Here is a 19304-nt window from a genome sequence, read left to right as displayed (position 1 = left end):
GTTTGAGTCCTATACTGCTGATGAGAAGTATGAGTCCTATACTGCTGATGGGAAGGCTTTGTGGAAGGCAATTTGGCAAGCATAAAATAATGTTCATATCCTCGACCCACAAATCCCACTTCTGGGATTTATAAAGGAATAAGCAAAAAGGAGGAAAAGGTCACGTGCACAGAACCATCCGCCGCAGCACTGTTTATTAGAGTGAAAAGCCAGAAGCAACCTAACTTCCCACAGGGGAATGGATACTTAGTAGCAGCTATTAAAACATTAATTATGAAAAACGCTATAGCAACATGGAGAGATCCTTGTTATAGAACTAAACGCAGAAAGAGCATAATGCATTTAAGTCGAGGCTGCAACCACATAAAATTGGGTTTGCAACAACGAAAAAAGAATGGAAAGGGATTACCCCAAAAGGGAGAATGCCCATGTTAGCATGGTGGGGTTATGAGTGACTTTTCTTATTTCCAAACTTTCTATAATGATGTTTCATCATTTTTTACAACAATCTGCTTCAAAACAAACAAACAAAAAAACCCCGCTAAGCCAAAATAAGTAATAGTTACCTTCCTCATTATCGGAATCGGAGACATTCCCATCTGCCACATCCTTTTCTTTGAGGTAGTTCAGCAAAAACTGTTCGATGTCTTCGGCTGTGGTGGACTTCTCAAGGCCTTTCTCAGGAGCTGGTCTTTGGCTCAAGTGACTTCCCTTCTCCTCTACACTTTGCTCTTGGGGTTGCCCAAGATCACCTGTGCTTGGGAACCACTGGGCTGCAAGTGAAGTGTTGCAGTGATCACCTTGGTCAGTGACAATAGGTACTCATACTTTATAAGTAGAATAAGTTCCTTGCTGTGTGTGGCCTGCACGGTGCCCCTGTATGATCTACTCCCTACCCACCTCTCCAAACTCTTCTTCTGACCACTCCCAGTTACCCGTTAACTGACCATCTTCCAGTCCTCCAATGCACCACGTGTTTTCCTGCCTTAGGACTTTTGCATACCCTGTTCTCAGTATCTGGAATGCTTCCCGCCCCCGCCCCCCCAAGTCACATCTGGCAAATTCCAATACAAATATAACTTGCCCAGTAAAGCCATCCCCTGACTCCCCAATCTAACTTAGGTCCCTTATATGCTGTCTTATATAGCAGCATGTTCTTTCCTTTCATATCAACACATCACAATTTGTAACTATATTTTGTTCTGTGCATACTGTTTAGTGTCTGAATCTCCCATTAGGCTCTACGCCCCATGGATCCAATATGCCCAGCGCAGAGTGGGTACTCTAAATATATGCTGAAAGAATAAATACATTAGACTGGAGAACACACAGAGGTGACAAGATTCTCAGTGCAGGATACGTGACTCATTAGCAGGAGACAGGCTCTCTGGAGCCTTGAGAATGGACACAGTCTCACGTATGTATTGGACATACAATGGTTCAGAAGGCTGCCATTTCCTCTCCAAAGCTTTTCCTTCTTCAGTGAGGCGCCAACACTTCTGATGTGTCGTCCGTCACAGAAGAAGGCTTAAATATCACTGAACCAGTGGTTTTCAAATTGGACCTCAAGAAGCGCTAGTTCTACAGAAATGCCTTGCGGTCACAACGGGGAGGCTAAGAGACAGCAGGCTAAAGGGGGTGGGTTCAGGGTTTCTGCCCCTTCTTTAACCAGAGCAGTTCTAATTTCAACTATTTTTGTATATTAGGGGTCCCCCTAAGGCTTCATTTCAAAAAGGCTCTTAGTACTTAATAAAAAAAATGAAAGAACAAGAAGAAAACCTGACTTTTCACCCTCCCTTTGCAGACAGCAGGGAAAAAGTGCCTGATAACCTTTAGCACCTGCTAATCTTCCCATCAAGGAGCATCTGCTCAGAGCCAGGTGGGAGCTGCCAGGTCTGGCGACAGGGAGCAGCAGGGAGAAACTGCTGGAGATGAGAGCCTTCGATCCACTATCTGGAGGTTCCTACGTGGAGGGGTCAATGATGACGCTTCTTTAATGCCTCATTCCCAGACGTAAATCAGGCCCTTTGTGTACGCTCAGGGATTGCATTCCCAATGAGTCAAAGTCAAGATTCAGCACTTACACAGCTAAAAGCAGACAGGCTACGAAGATTATTTTCTAGACTTCAGGCTAGTGCCAGACATTAAAAAGCCTTTGCTCACAAATGGCTTTTAAACACATGAAATGAAGCTCAACCTTGCTCTAGTGCAAATTAAACTATAATAAGGTGCTATGTTTCTCCTATTAGATTAACAAAGATCCAAACGCTGGGTGATACACAGTGTGGGGGAGGGCGTGGCCAAGCTGGCACTCTCTCTCACTGCTGATGGGAGTTTAAATGGGTGTGAACTCTCTGGAGAGCAATTTGACTCTCTCCATCAAAAATTTAAATGTCATACCCTCTAAGCCAGCATTTGTCTTACGAATTGGCCCTATCGATAGACTGAGACATGTTCAAAATGACCTATAAAGATATTCACTGCAGCAATTTTTGTGGTGGCAAAAGACTGAAAACAACTGAAATGCCCACTAAGAAAGGAGTGCGTCAATAAAAATTGGTGCAGCTACAAAGTAAAATACTATGCAGCCATCAAAACAGTGTGACAGCTCTGCATGTACAGATGGGGCGCAATCTCCAAGTGCTGACATATGTGGCATGGACGCTTTCTTACTTTCAAAGCTACCTTATTGTTTTGTTGGGATGGACGGTCAGCCAACCCGTGGTGGGTGGTTAGGAGCAATTTAACGGATGGCTCTTGCCCTCACTGTGGTACCTAATGCTTTTTAGTCAATGCGCATGAAACACTGTGTTTATGGTAACTCACTTTCCTAAAACACTACTGGGTTCTTTTAAGGCCTTTCGGAAGTTCCCTGAAATCACACTGCCACTCCCATCTTAAAACAGTGACCATCAGTTAGACAATTCGATGACCAAACAGAAATGCCAGCATCCGGTGCTACAGGAGTTGGTGTGTGCCTGGTCAGTTCCACCTCGGTGCTGCTTACCATTCGGATGCAAGGGTGTTCTGGGTTGTCTCAAAACTTTCCGAAAAGCTATCCCCAATTTTGCTTCTTTTCTTAGGATGCTCTCATGTCAGTCTTACCCACCTTCATTTCCTCTCTGCAATGGAGACCCCCTCCTCCTCCTCCTCCTCCACTTTCATTTTTTTTAAAAACAGTGCTACACAGGATTTCTCCTTGAAAGATGACCAAAGTCACCAGCAATCCAAGGCAATTCCATTTTCAAGGCCCAAATTGACATACCTCCTGAGAGGGTATATTTAATAGGCCTTTTCTTAATATATTTTAAAAATCTCAAATTAACATGTAGTCTAGTCCCCCAAAGCACTAAAGGTAGCAGTCTGGGTGTATGTGGACCGTGGAAGTCACTCTAGGTAGCCAGTCTTAGCAGTGGTCCCTGAGGGCAGGGACCAGTCCTTCCTGGTCACTGCTGACGTCCCAGTGACTAGGTCAGTACACAGGCTTCTGAGTGGTTGCAAAGGAAAACCTAAGCTTCTTCCCTTGGTTACAGGATTTATCCATGCCCACCTTTCTAATTTCACCTTGTTCTGTGCATACTGTTTAGTGTCTGAATCTCCCATTAGGCTCTCCACAACGCCCTCTCTCCATTCTCCAAAGACCACAAGCCCTTTACTCCCCCCAGGCCTTTGCAGCTGCTGTTTCCTTTTTCTGAAAGTTCTTAAAGATACACAAAGGATGTGACAGCTCTGTATTGGCCCCTCTCAGCCTTCAGGTCTCAGTTCTATTGTCGCCTCCTCAGAGAGGGCCTCCTTGACGACTTACTGTGATCCAAGGAGCATATCTCTACTTAAAGTAGCCTGTCCCTGTTCCTCTCTTGCATCAAGTTATCTATTTTCTTCACTGTGCTTATTCGAATCTGAAATGAGCTTAATGATGTGTTTGCTCGCTTATGACCCCAACTTGAAACTACGCAGGAAAGCTCCATGAGTTTCTTCGTCTTGTCCAGTGCTGTATCCTGATTAACAGTGTCTGACACATGGCAGGCATTCCTTATTGAATGAATGAATAAAAGAACACTCACGCGGCGCGTGAATGTTCATGAGTGAATGAATGAAACTGCAAATGGTAGCACCTACAGGCCAAAGGACTGTCCTTGTTCCAGTCTCCTTCCGGGAGAAACTTTCTTACATGGTCTTGGCTTTCTCAGCTGACAAAGTGAGGTCAGTGACCTTCCTACCTATAATATTTTGGAGGCTTTTAGCAGTACTGAAATAAGTACTGGAGCTACGCTCTCTGGATAAAAGGGACTCAGGTATACAGCTCATTATTTTTTTTATTCAAAGACTGACTACCCAGTTGAGGGATTCTTTTTCTTACAGTCTAAAACTTTGCCATTTTAATGGTGGCTAACACCTCCAATAGACAGCCAACAGCATCAAAGGGAAGGAGAGAAACTCAAACCACCTTATACAGTTAAACAGTTAAAAGAAAGTTTCCAGACCTGCTCTGTGAGGTATGGCAGTCACTAGCTACATGTGATTATTTAAATTCAAATTAAAAATTCAGTTCCTCAGCTGCACTAGCCACATGTAGCTAGCTGCTACTATATTGGGCAGAACAGACACAGAGCATGTCCATCATCACAGAAAGCTCTACTGGACAGCACTGTCCGGAATTATCTGTGGACTGAATAATTCATGCTATTTGTGTTCTCCATTAGCATAGATACTGCTAATTCTTCAGCATCCTCAGGAGCAGTTTGGTATGCTGAAAAGAACAAAATCATAAATCCTGACTTTACTCCTTATTAATTGTGTGACCCTGGCTAAGTAGGATCTCCCTGAGTCTTACTTAGCTCTTCTTATTTGTAAAACAAAAATCATATTTCTATTTAGTCTGCAGGGTTTATGTCCCTGGCACGGAGCAGGAACTCAATAGATGGTAGAGATTAGTAAAAGTATATATGTGTGTGTGTGTATAAAGTGTGTGTGTATATATACGTTATACACACACACACACACGCACACACGCACACACACGGTGCCAAAAAAATGTATACACATTTTAAGAAAGGAAAAAAACCTGTATTAAAATTGTAATACAATGAATGATGCTAGCATTCATTTGATTAATGCCAACTTTCGAGTGAATGTCATACCACACATTGCTATCACAATTCAACTTCGAAAACTAATACATAGATAACATTTCTTAAAATGGGTACATTTTTTGGCATCCCTGGTACACACACACACACACACACACACACACACACACACACACACACACACACACACACACACGGTGCCAAAAAATGTATACACATTTCGAGAAAGGAAAAAACTGTATTAATTGTAATACTCAGTATATACCGATAACAAAAGATGAATACAAGTCACATTTGACTTCTGCATTTACAAGAGGTGCTCAAAGTGGTGACCGTCAGCGTCCAGACACTTCTGATTATGGTGAACTACTGTTTGAGCATAGATAACATTTCTGAAAATGTGTTTACATTTCTTTGGCACCTCTGGCGCGTGCGCGCTCACACACACACATATATAAAAAGGCCATGGAACCCTACCATGGGACTGGACAAATTCAAACAATATTCAAATAATGTCTTCCATAGCATTACCACAAAGAAAACATAAGGTTAGGCAAATGAGGATACTAGCTCTTCCCCCAACTCAGCATTAAAAAGGGCTCTCAATGTACCTAATGCTGCCAGCAGGGCGTGCAGAACACTGACAAAAGAAGTAGCTCTCTTATCATAAAATTGGTCCAGGGTGGCTAAGACATCTTGAACCACATCAGCCACCAAAGGAAGTAGGCTAGCATCTGAATTCTGCAGCATGACTTCCAAAACCTTTGGGGTATGGGGGTGCAGAGACAGATGACGCAGATTTAAAGATATCCCATTCACCAAATAGTCTGAATTTTGATTGATCAGGTGCTGCAGGGAGTCGTAGCCACAGGCATGGCAAATGTCCATCATGGTGCTGGTAGCTGCCTGGCTGATGAGCAGGGTTTGGTCTCCAGCCTTCTCCAGTACTGGATAGAGGGCAGACATCAAGAGCAAATGAAAGTCTGTTCCTAGTGCATATGCAAAGTGGCCAATCCCTTCCAACTGGATGCATATTTGCCAGATGTTGCTGTTCATGGAGCAAATAGTGGGGCTTGGCTTTGAGAAGGCTGGAAAAGATGTAACTTGGCAGGTGTGTGAGCCAGACGTGATGGCCTGGAGGCCTGACTGCGGCACGGTTAGCTCTTCCCCCACCTCTTCAGCTTCGATGCATGTGACCAGATACCAGTTTTCTTGGCTTGTGTATTCTTCGAGTATAGATGTCACGATCTCTCTCAGTTCTTCTGGGCTTGTTTTAATATGTTTTTCATGAAGATTCTCCACCTCCAACCCAGCAGCTCCTGCGACCAGTTCATTAAGGATCATGGCGGCTTGCTTTCGGTAAACCACAGATTCGTGGTAGAGTTCCATAAAATGATCCACAAGCAAATAGAGGTTCCCATAAAAACCAAGAAGCTGACAGACCTGCCGCAGGAGCAGGAAAACCCTCTCATCAGTGAAGAAGCGAAAATATCTTCTCTGGATCTGACTCCATGGCCGCGCGGCGGAGGGCTTCGGAGAAGCACTCAGGTGATCCGAGTTCCAGCGCCGCTCTTCAACAATTTTGATGTCAGCCACGTCTAGTTCTAGAACTTGGATAAGCGCTTTGGAAAGGCGCTGGAGATGGGCCACAGAGTTGAGGACAAAGTTCACTTTGGGGCCCAGGAGTTTCAGATAACCGAGTAACAAGGAGAGAGTAGAGCATTTGCCCTGATCGTCTTGGGAGCTCATGAGGCGGGGAAGGGAGATGGCCAGGGAATGCAGGTGTTCGGACAAGATGTCAGCAAAGGCCCTGTTGCCCACCACTACTTTCTCATCTGCAAAATGTCTCAGCACTTTATGGCACTGGGCTTGGACTTCAGGGCTCTCATCATTTAGTAGACCCACCAACGCCTTCAGAAGGGGGCCGGCCGATTCGACCAGCGACTGACTGCATTGCAAAAGAAGGGCCTCAACAAGTTCTATCAGCTCCAGCCTCACCTTCCAATGTGGGTGAACTGAAACGCCCTCAATTATCTTTTTCAGAAGGAGAGTCAACTTGGTGCCAGTAGTTTTCACCCAATCGGCTTCCCTGTGAACCATCAGCTTTGCTACTCGGTGCTCCACTGTGGGCTTTTCTTGGGCTGTGGAGATTCTTCTGAGCTGTTCATCAGCCATGATGAAGCCCACTGTCTTGTGAAAGATCTTCAGGGAACATACGACAATGCTGTGCCCTTGTTTAAAATCACCTGTGATCACCCTGGTCAGTGCAGTGGAGATTCCAGGTAAAAAAGCAGCAAACAAGTCCCCCAGCTGCTTTTGCTCAAACTCCTCCAGGGACTGTGGATGGTCATCACAATCACACTGCAGGAGCAGAACCTGTAAACATCGTAGGGCAGCAATTTTAATTTGCTTTGATTTCTCCTGTTCGGCTAGGCCTAACAGTAAAGACACAGCAAATCCTAACAGAGGCAGAATGGAGGGCTCATAAAAAGCCACAACGATGTCCCCATAGGCCGAGTGCATCAATGTGCTGAGCCCCTGGATCACAGCCAGTTTCAGCTCCTCTGACACAGCGGCAGGCTTCTGGGAGTTGGGCGAATACAGACAAGCGGAGAGCTCGGAAAAGAGTTCCCGGAGAAGCTCCTGCTCCTTCACGCACGTAGAGGAGAGGACAAACGTGAGGCACTCCACCACGCTCTGGAGCAGGCGCTCTCTCTTGGGACCAGGCGTCTTTAGGGTGAATCGCAAAGGGAAGAGGACATACTGCTGAAGTGCCTGAAGGGCGGAGTCACTCACGGCTTGTAGCTGTACCTGCAGCTGCTCCACATTCTCCACCGTCTGGACCTTTGTCAGCTGAACGCAGATGGGACGTAGGACGCCGAAGGCCTCCTCAGGGGTATCAAAAACGGCCATTGTGCAAAAGCCTTGCTCTCACCGAGAAGACATCCTGCAGGCTGGAGGAAGGGAACTTTTCAGTCAAGCAGGTCAAGCTCAAAGCAAATACAGAGTGAACTTGCATTCATTCGACAGGCATGTAGTGGGGGCCTCTGGGCCAGTCAGTGCATAAGGTACTAGGGGGGCAATGGAACTGAAAAGAGATGGTCCCTATGCTTAGGGAGCCCCCAGGCTAGTGAGGGAAGCAGAGGTACAGCTACAACACAGTCTGTAAAGAACGAGGATAGGCCTACGCTGACGGTCCTAAGTGAATATGGAAGACCATGTGTCACAATCCTGGGAAAACCAGGATGGGTTGTACAGGAAGAAGCCTGAGCCAAGACTTGAGGGAGGAATAAATAAGAATTTGTGGGCTAAAGAGTTTGGATTTTAACCTGCAGTAGCAATGGAGAGCCACTGAAGGTTTTGTCTTTTTTAACTTGAGGCATAACGTATATAGAGTAAAATGCATTAGTCTTAACGTATAGCTCGGTGAATTTTTATGTATGTAGAGACCCGTGTAACCACTACGCAAGGCAAGATACAAAATATTTCCAGCACCCTGGAAAGCTCCCTCACGCCCTTCTGCAATCAATTCCTATTTCCCCTGCCCAGAAGTAGCCACTATTTTGACTCCTGTCACTACAGGTTTAGTTTCACCTGTTCTTGTCATAGAGAGGTTTTAAGCAGAGGGAGATATGATCAACTTCATGCACTGACAGATCCCCTGGCAGCCAGCAATGTGGGAGAAGAACCAGAGCTGGGTGAGACTGAAAGCAAAACAGAATGAAAAAGAGGAGCCAGAGGCATGCGAGCGCCAGGAGCACACATTATCACAGAAATCTTGGGAGAGGGGAGATGCGAGTGGGATGGAAAGATGGATGGCAGGCGGGCGGGCATGGAGGCAGGTGGTGAAAGGAGATAGGTTTATGGGCAAGCGGTAGAGTTGAGCAACTTAATGCAAGAGTCTCTTTTCTCTGTGAGGAGAAATTCAAAGTCATGGGCTGGCAGTGAACAAGAAGGAGGGTAAACAGAGGGCTTGAAGAGAGAAATAAAAATCTCAAATAATCCCTTTGGGGAAGCAGAGCATGCTGGGAAGACATAAAAGTGTGGCCCAAGGGTACAGAGGACTGAGCTGAAGCTGGAGATCATAAATGTGTACAACTGTAAAATGTTGGCATTGGATAGAGGCTATCTAGTCTGGTGGTCTCTCTCTCTCTCTCTCTCTCTCTCTCTCTCAATTCCAGCTCTACTTGCTGGGGGGTTCTGAACAGAGGATGACAAGAAAGTGTCTCTGCTGCCTCTCCCTGTCCCCAATCCAATGAACTCCATTGAGCCCCAGTGACTAGGGCTGGAAGGCAAGTGTTGCCTGGTGAGTTTGGGCAAGACATGCTCAGCCCAGAAAGAGAGCTGGTGCTGAACTGTCCCCCCGTGTCAGGAAAGGGCTCCAGGGCAACAATCAGGCTCTAACACCCTGGAGGGGGTCTGGTCCACACAGCTCCATGGACCCCAGCAAGAAAGGGCAATGCTGGTCTCCATGAGACTTCTTGGGGTGGTACCTCCTGGTCTCTGTGACCCCCAAGAAGCCAGGGGAGGGAAGGAACTCCAACTGTCCCTGTCCCTGGCTGGGAAGATGCCAGGGGTGGATGCCAGAAAGCTTGGCAGGGGACTACTGACCCTGCATCTGCACAGGCTCACACACTGATGACCCAGGAGCTGCGGTGCCATCCCCTGCCTGAATTACTGGTAGTTGGAACAAGAGAAGAAAAGGAAGATAACCACTTAATGGCACCTCGCAGTCAGAGGCAGGAAAAGCAAACAGAGCACCCATGAGGTGGTAAATCTTAGATTAACAGAATCACTGGGAGATAGACGAAAATTTAAAAAATAATAAGGCCAGAAAGAACGTTCAATTACAAAACAAGCTATTCTTAGAATTTTTAAAACATGATTTTCCACACCAAAAAAAGCTCAATTGATGAAGGAGGACGGCGGTGTGTGTGTGTGTGGGGGGGGACAGGGGACGGGGAGATGGCTAACTGCTGAGATCCAATTAGTGGTCTGGAAGATCAAGTCGAGTTTATCTTAAAACTCTGAGCAGAAATATAAAGAGACGGAAATGGTGAGACGCGGACGACCGATCTGGGAGAACCAACATGTAAATAGCTGGGAATTCTGGAAGGATAAAAAGGAACAGATGGAGGAGTTAAAACAAATAACTGAAACATTTTCCTGGGCTGCAAAAAAAGATTCATCTGGAGATTGAAAAGATGGAAGGATACACACCTTAGTCACATTGTGGGGAAATTCCTGTACACTAAAAGATCAAGAGAGAAATCACATATGCTTTCCAGAAGAAACAACAAGTAGCTTATGAAAAAGAAAGACTGGTTTTGGACTTCTTTGCAAATGGATAGTAAGTAATGGAGCAGTAAGACTGACAGTGGAATGACATCTACTGACTGCAAATGAAGGACTGTGGCCCCTAAACCCCACATACAGCCAAGCTATTCTCCTGTGAGCATGAAAGAACAATATGCAAGGATTGGGAGAGGGTGTCATGCATATACCCTACCAGAGGAAGATACCTGAAAAGAGACTCGGTTCCAACAACAAACAAAACAGAGACCTCAAATGGGAAGATGAATGAAAAAGGAAACGCTGCTGAGAAATGCTTTTTTCTTTTAGCGTGGGAAACTTTCTTCAAGTAAAATGGTTGAGTAGAAGCCCGACATACAAAACAGATCAAATCAGAGGGTCTGGTTCAAGCTGAGGTGAAGGCAATGGTTTGGAGCTCTGCATCTCACTCACTCATCTCAGGAGTGTCAAGAGAATAACCTGGGGTGCCCTGAACTATGTTCTTAGATTATATGACAAAAACTGTAATAGAGCTAATGAAGTGGGAACACAAAATACATCCCAAACTGAACTTATCTACTCTTTCTCCTGTAGTCTCCTTGTGATTTATGGTCCTCACCTGAGCTAGAACCCTTAGAATCTGCTTTCTTTCACCTCCCTCTTAATTCCACAATTCCCTTAAGTGTCATCAATTCTACGCCTTCAACATCTTTCAAATCTGTTGGTGGTCATAATCATCTATTTAATGTTGAGCCAACCGTAACAGCTTCCTCCCTGGCTCCCTGCCTTGTGTGCCTGCCCTTTGTGAATCCACATTTCCTGCTGACCTGTAAGTAATCTTTCTAAATAAAAATCTGATCACTCTTCTCCATGCTTAGAATTCTTCAACTGATCTTTGTAGCCTGCCTAAATTACAAACACCTTTTTACATACAGGGCCCTTCATCAATAGGCCTCTATCTATCTCACCAACCTCATCTCTACTGCTTCCCCCCTTAAACTTGAAACTGCAACCATGTAAAATCATGAAACTTACAATGTACCAAACAGGTGATGCTATTTCACATTCGCCTCCTCCGTTCTACTGCTGTACACACTGCTAGCAGCATGTATTTAGCATGCTGTATTATTTTGTATATGTCTGTCTTACCTACTTTAGACTGGGCAATCCTATACCTAGAGGGGCATGTGGCACCTGAGAAGCACTCAAAAACAACTATACAGATTCTGCTTTCACGTCGGATGTAGCAGAGTATGGCAGGCCAATACTCTTGCTGATGACTGGAAAAGCCAGATAAATGACAAAAAATCATTTCTTAAAGCATCAAATATTGTGGAAGCAACATGATGAACTAATACTCTAGTGAGGGGTGAATTTCAGAGGGAGTCAACAATCAGTAGTTGCCTTTTTTTTTTTTTTGCCTATCGGTGCACATGCTGATCCTGAACAGGATGACAGTGTGGCCCAGGCCAAGGGCTGTCAGTGAGACCACAATGCTTTTAATGTGGTCATGGTGGGTTGAGGGGGGACAACCGCAGTCTCCAGGGATCTCAAAATACATGACTTCTGAGAGAAGGCTGCTGTAGGGGGATAAATGGCTGAGAAATGGCCAAACAAATGAGAGATCAACCCAGTTTCAAGAAGTTCAGCAGACCCCAAGTCAACAGTACAAAGAGAAATACACATAGATACATCATAGTCAAACTGCTGAAAACCAAAAATAAAGAGAAAAGTCTTAGAAGTAATAAAGCAATAAGATTGACAATTTCTCAACAGAAATGATAAAATCCAGAAGACAATAGAATGACATCTTTGAAGTGCTGAAAGAAAATAACTACCATCCTTGAATTTTATACCCTACAAAACTGAAGGTAAAAACTCAGCCTTGGGCCGGCCGAGTGGCGCGATGGTTAAGAACTGGCTTGGGACGCCAGAGGGCCCTGGTTCGGATCCCACATATGAGGGCCAGTGACACTCCGGCGACGGTGTAGGCTGCAGCCCCTGTGGCAGTGGGTTGCCATGGGCTACCATGTGTAGCCAGCAGCCAGCGTGAGCGGCCAGCACCCTCAGTGAGCAGCCATCCAGAAGCCGGCGACTGATGTGTCTCGCCCGGGAAGAACGCAATGATGATGCCAACTTGGGCCAGTGAAGCAACGTCCTCCACAACTAGACTCAAGAACAAAACGACAGCAACTTGTCTGTTCCCCTTCCCCCAATTCCCCAACACTGTTCCCTTCCCCCCAATACCCCAATAAAAAATCTTAAAAACAAAACAAAAAAAACCCAAAAACTCAGCCTTAAAAAGAAAATGAATTTTTACCATTTGCAACAACATGGATGGACCTAGAAAGGTATTATGCTAAGTGAAATAAGTCAAAAACAGAGAAAGACAAATACCATATGATGTCACTTATATGTGGAATCTAAATAACAAAACAAACAAGCAAAAAAACAAAACAGAAACAGACTCACAGATGCAGAGAACAAACTGATGGGTACCAGGTGGGATGGGGTTTGGGGGGGGGGGGTTGGGTGAAAAAGGTGAGGGGGTTAAGAAGTACAAATCGGTAGTTACAAAATAGTCACGGCGATGTAAAGTACATCATAGAGTATAGTCAATAATACGGTAATAACTATTGGGTTGTCGGAAAAGTCATGACGCATTTTTGCAATGAAAAACAAAAAAATACGTCATGACTTTTCTGACAACCCAGTATGTATGGTGCCAGGTGGGTACTAGATTTACTGGGGGAAATCACTTCATAAATTATATAAATGTCTAACCACTAGCTGTACACCTGAAACTAATGTAAAATAATATTGAATGTCAACTGAATTGAAAAAAAAAAAAAACACTGAAAATACAGATGTTTTAGACAAACCGAAACTGAGTGAACTCATTGCTATCAGGTCTGCACTGATGGAAAAAATAAAGGGAGGAATTGAACCTAAACAGAGGCATGGAAATTTAGGAGGAAATTAAGAACAATGCAACAGGTCAATATTGCATTGTTTTGTACACCTAAAACTAAAAAAAAAAAGAATATTAACTGTACAAAACAATAATTATCATGTCTCTTGTAGTTTAAGTATATATACAAAACTAAAAATGCAAGACAAAAATGCACAAAAGGTGTATGGGGGCGTATAAAAGGGTCTCGCAGTATCAGGAAGTGGTAAATAATTTTGTATTAGACTATAAAATGCATGCTGAAATCTGTAGGGTAAGCTCCAAAAGAATTGTAAAAGAATATACACCTAATGAGTTCAGAGAACAGTAAAAATGGGATAACAAATATGTTTGGTTTATCCAAACAAAGGTAAAAAATGAGAAAAAAACAACTGGTGGATCAAACAGGAAACAAACAATAACACAGTAGACAGAAGCCCAACTGAAACAGTGATTACATTCATTCAGAGTTTCTCAATGGTGGCACTATTGACATGTTGGGCAGGATAATTATTTGTTGGTGGAGGGCTGTCCTTCCCATTGTAAGTTATTTAGCAGCACCTTTGGCCTCTGTCTCCCAGATACCAGTAGCACTCCCCCAGGTGTGACAACCAAAAATGTCTCCAGACACTGCCAAATGTCTCATGGGGGGCAAATATCACTCCTGGGTGAGAACCATTGGTGGAGAGTCAACATTTAGCAGGATTTTTGTAGAAAGTAACAAGATGATTCTAAAATTGATATGGGAATGCCAAGCACCTAAAACAAAGACAATCTTGAAGAAGAATTAAACTGGTAAGTTGTGGCAGTGTTAAGGTCTTACACCATCTGATTTCAAGATTTACTGTAAAGGTACAATAATTAAAGGCAGTGTGTTATTGGCATAAAGAAAGACAAACAGGTTAATGGGATAGAAAAGAGCCCAGAAACAGCCCTCACATATAAAATAGAGTCCATATATAGACTCACATACCTGACAAAGGGGATACTGAAATGAACTGGGGAAAATGGTCTTTTCAATTAAACGTGCTGTGTCACCTGGCTATCAATATGAGAAAATATATACCGGGGGTGCCAAAAAAAATGTAAAAAAGTGGACACTTTAGTCAATGTTGCTCAAGCAGTAGTTCGCCATCATCAGAAGTGTCTGGACGCTGATGGTAACCACTTTGAGCACCTCTTGTAATTGCAGAAGTCAAACATGACTTGTATTTATCTTTTGTTATTGGTATATATTACAATTTTAATACAGTTTCCCTTTCTTAAAATGTGTATACATTTTTTTGGCACCCTCTGTATATAACTTGATTTCATCTCACACCAAATTTAAATGTGAAATGTAAAACAATGAAGTTTCCCAAAGAAAACATAGAAGAAGAACATCTTTATGATCTTGGAGTAGGCAAAGATTTCCTAAACAGGACACAGAAAAGGGCTAACCATAAAAAAATTGATACATTTGACTACATTAAAATTAAGAACTTATAGTCATCAAAAGACACCATTAAGAGAGTGAAAAGACCCATACAGTGGGGAAAGAGATTTCCTACATAGCTGACAATATACTTATATTTGTAATATAGAAGATTTAAAAAATAAATCATTAAGAAAAAGACAACCCAACATGGAAAAGGGCTTGAACAGACATCACAAAAGAGGATATTGAAACGGCCAAAAAACATATGAAAAGATATTCAACATCATTAGTCAGGAAAATGCAATTTAAAACCATAATAAAATACCATTATATACCCACCAGAAGGGCAAAGCTGAAAAAAGTGGGGAAAAAAAAGAAAAAAAAGAAAATACTAGGTGCTAGCAAGGATATGAAGCAACCAGGACTCTCATTCAGGGCTGGTAGGAGTGTAAATTGGTACAGCTACTTTGGGAAACACTTTGATAGTATCTATTATTCTGAAACTGAACAGACGTATGGTGTATGATCTAGTATTTCCACTGTTTTATATATACTCAACAAAAATGCATAAATAAATTTACCAAAAGATGCGTTCTGGAATACACGATCCACAATCGCCCTCAAACAAATACCACCCAAATGCCCATCTAGAGTGGATAAATTGTGGATAAAGTAGTTAAGTGGATAAATTGCGGTATATTCTCTCAATGGAATACGATACAGATGAAGATTTACCACAACCGAAAATCTTCAAAAGGATGGGTTAGAAGCTCAGAAATATATACGCTCGCTTTCTGTGAGGGAGACAGTATAACAAATTGCTACTTTGACATGACTATAAAAGGCAATCATATACCTTTATGGGATGGCCATGAAATCACACTTGTGTGACAATATGTCAATTACAGAAGGAATTGTTTAGAGATTTAGAACCTTAGGAGTCCTGGATTCTATTCCTATAAAATACAACTCTGATTATTTAAAGTGGTGCTGCTAAGTTGGATGTTGATATAACTGACAGTAACGGGGGTATTCTGGCCCAGAAAATGATACTGGGGTGAGGCATTCAGAACAAGCTGATTCTCTGTGTGAGCAAAAAAACTGAGTTCGACTGTGGCAGACAGTGAAACATAAGCCTGAATAACCAGTTCTTGACAGCTGACGGCCATCTAAACCTTTCCTAGTTCAGTGCTCTCCTACTGTGGTCGTGGAAGGCCGTAGCCGGAGAGGTGAGCGAGAAGATCTGCCAACATACAGCACAAGTGAGCCCATTCGCCCTGGCAGCCTCTTCCCCTCCTCGCAATCCCTTTCTGCCTCGTCACAGGGACGGGCTATCTAAGATCCCTGGGCCATGGCATACAGGTGGTGAAGACAAATGGGATGATCTGTACAGGATAAGGTGCTATCCTTTACAGACACTTCAAGGATAAGATGGCAGATTACAAGGTACTTATATCACACAATCAGGAAGTGAAAAGGGGAGGGAAAAAAAAAAAAGATGTGCAAAAGGGATGTGGACAAAGCATGACCAACAGGGAGGTGTTGGTGGAGGGAGGGGGATCTGTGTCAGGGCTCGGGGACTAAACACCTGGAAAGGCTGCTCAAGGTAAGATGCATGTCATGAGCAAAGGCGAGAAGGAAAGTCACAGCACCTAGTAAGGCAGAGAGACAAGACAGAGGTGCCATCATGGCGAGTGAGCCCCACTGCACCAGGCGTGGCATCTGATCACTTGCTCAGGGCCTTTGCACTTACTGTTCCATCATACATCCTCGTGGCTCACTTTCTCAGCTCTTTCGGGGCTTTGCTCAAACGTGAATTCTGAGTGAAGCCTTGTCTGATCACCCTGACTTAAAACTGCAACCCATCCCCACTCCCCCGCTCCTACCTTGATACTCACTATCTCCTATCCCTGCCTTTAAATTTTTCTTCCATAGCACTTAGCACCATCCGTCAAACCAGATTATCTACCTATTTATTTGTTTATTGTCTCTCTTCCCTCTCTAGAATATAGGCTCTAGGAAAGTAGTGATATTTGACAGGTTTGCTTATTGCTTCTGTCACAGAGCAGGTATTCAGTAAATGCTTGTTGAACCAACAGCCATAGTCCAAGCTCTGGTTCTCTCACTGGTAGAGCCGTAATATCGGCTATCTCTGAGCTGGACTCTGGGTAAAGAAATGCCCCTCTTCTTCTCTTGGGGTGAGTTTTTCCCATAGCAGCTGCCTTGACCAGTTCTGGGAGGATCTTGCCCGATGCATTCTCAGGGGGCAATCATAGCTCTAGCTTTTGGCTATATCCAGCCCCCTGTGAGGCTGTTTCCAGGACAGGAATAGAATGAGAATATGAACGTGAATCTGACCATCTGGGTTCTAGTTGTGGCTCTTGTAGGACCTGGCTGTGTGATTTCCATGAATGTCAGTTTTCTTCAACCTAAAATAAACTTGGTGGGTAAGATGATCTCCAAAACTTCTAGCTTTGATTAACTGGCATATGTATGGATGGGAAGACGGAGTTTAGATCCCAGAGACAGGAGTTCGGACAGTAAGAATTCCCAGTATAAGTTCTTGAATAGAGGGAAAATAACTAAGATTTGTGGAAAAAAGAAAAGAAAAGAAAAGAAAACCCACCATATGCCTGGCAATGCGTATAAAATTTTATGTATTTTTTTATGTACCTAATTTTTTGTACATAAATTCCTCATCCATAAGCTGAGTGCCACAAGGCTCAGAGAGGTTAAGTGACGCCCAGTGTTAGACAGTAAGCAGGTTCAGACCTGGAATTCACTTTAAGCCTGTGTGACTCCAAAGGCTGTGTGTACTCCTTCCACTATACCAGAGGTTCCCAACCCAACCATTTATCAGAATTAAGAGGGGGACAATGTAAATACAGATTCTGAGGCCCCACACCAGATCTACTGAATCAGAATCTGGGGGGCAAGTATGCTTGAAAATCTATTTTAAAAGTTCGCAAGGTCAGTCCTGATAACCAGCCAGGTGTGGAAATCCCATACTATATACACTCTACACACACTCTGCTGAAGAACGAATGTCAGGTGATAAAAGAGGTACTTGTTCAATAATCCATCTGGCAGTAGCGCTCATTGTACACTGGAGGACTACTGCCTTGGGTTAAAATGATTGGCTTATTTGTATGTCTCTCCAACTGAATGGTATATTTTTTTAGTGTTGCAGCTTTATAGTGGTTTTCCCAGCATCTGGTACAGTGTCTGCCAAGCAGTTCCTACTCACTGTTTGTTTAATAGATGAGTAAAAGCTGGATAAACATTAAACTTCCAGCATACCCTGAAGTTCTGTAGCTTCCTACTCATCCTTCCTTCCACCTGGAAATGTTTCCTTAGCATATACTATGTGCCATACACTGTGCTAAGCTCTTGAAGAGGGAACAGAGATACAAAGTTAACTGGAGGGTCTAGTCCTGCAAGGGGGGAGGGTACCGCAGAACATTAAGTACACAACATAGAAAGTGGAGGAGGGGAATCAAGGCTTCGCATAAATCCTTCCAGAAATTACTCCAGACTCACTTAGCACTTGGTTTACAGGTGTCCTCTATAGAATGCTTGTGAAACAGTACCCTGCATTACGCTAATGCTACGTGCGAAACAAAAACAGGTAAAACTCAAAGTATAGGTGCTCACAAGTATAGGTGGTGACTTCAACGTTTCTCTCTCAACAACTGATAGAACAACTAGACAGAAAATCAGCAAGGATAACAAAGGACCCAACAACACCATCAAACAACAGGATCTAATCAACATTTACAGAATACTTCAACCCACAACAGCAGAACACACATCCTTTTCAAGTGCCCACAACATATTTCCTGGGCCATAAAATAAACCTCAGTGAATTTAAAATAATTGAAATCATACAGTGTGTTCTCCAACCACAATGGAATCAAATGAGAAATCGCTAACAGGAAAATCTCCAAACACCTGGAAACAAAGCAACACATTTCCAAATAATCCATAGATCAAAGAGGAAATCTCAAGGAAAATTTACAAAAAACCCCCATGGAAATCAATGAAAATAAAAATACAACATAAAGTTTGTGGGACACAGCTATAGCCATGCTGAGAGGGAAATTTATAAATATATATATTAGAAAAGGGGAGAGGTCTCAAATCAATACTCTAAACTCCACCTCAAGAACCTAGAAAAAGATGAGCAAGGTAAAACCAAAGAAAACAGAAGGATACACTAAAGATCGGAGCACAGTTCAATGAAACTGAAACAGAAAACAACAGATAAAAATCAATGCAACAAAGAACTGGTTCTTTGAAAAGATCAATAAAAGTGACAAACATCTGGCAAGACTGATTGTGTGTGTGTGTGTGTGTGTGAGAGAGAGAGAGAGAGAGAGAGAGAAATTAGCAATATTAATAATGAAATGAGACAGCACTACAGACCCTGTAGACATCAAAGGATAATACAGGAACACTATAAATAACTTTGATAACTTAGATGAAAGGCGAATTCCTCAAAAAACACAAACTAGGGCCGGCCGAGTGGTGCATTGCTTAAGAGCTGGCTTGGGAC

At 43.3% G+C, this 19304-nt stretch overlaps 1 protein-coding gene across 1 annotated transcript in view; it reads right to left on the bottom strand.

The window, feature by feature from the left end:
* TTI1 (TELO2 interacting protein 1) overlaps nt 1-19304 on the bottom strand; it is a 55803-nt gene that overhangs the window by 33052 nt on the left and 3447 nt on the right. The window contains exons 2-3 of the mRNA XM_019625061.1: nt 5702-8044; nt 567-773 (exon numbers count right to left, since the gene is read on the bottom strand). Of these exons, the coding sequence (XP_019480606.1) occupies nt 567-773; nt 5702-8003 (2509 nt within the window). The 5' untranslated portion in view covers nt 8004-8044. The remainder of the gene's footprint in view (nt 1-566; nt 774-5701; nt 8045-19304) is intronic.

The sequence above is a fragment of the Hipposideros armiger genome, unplaced genomic scaffold (assembly GCF_001890085.2).
Source record: "Hipposideros armiger isolate ML-2016 unplaced genomic scaffold, ASM189008v1 scaffold_613, whole genome shotgun sequence".
In the NCBI taxonomy this organism is placed as follows: Eukaryota; Metazoa; Chordata; class Mammalia; order Chiroptera; family Hipposideridae; genus Hipposideros; species Hipposideros armiger.
Note: the sequence above shows the minus strand (reverse complement) of the source record. Positions and strands in the feature narration are given on the sequence as shown.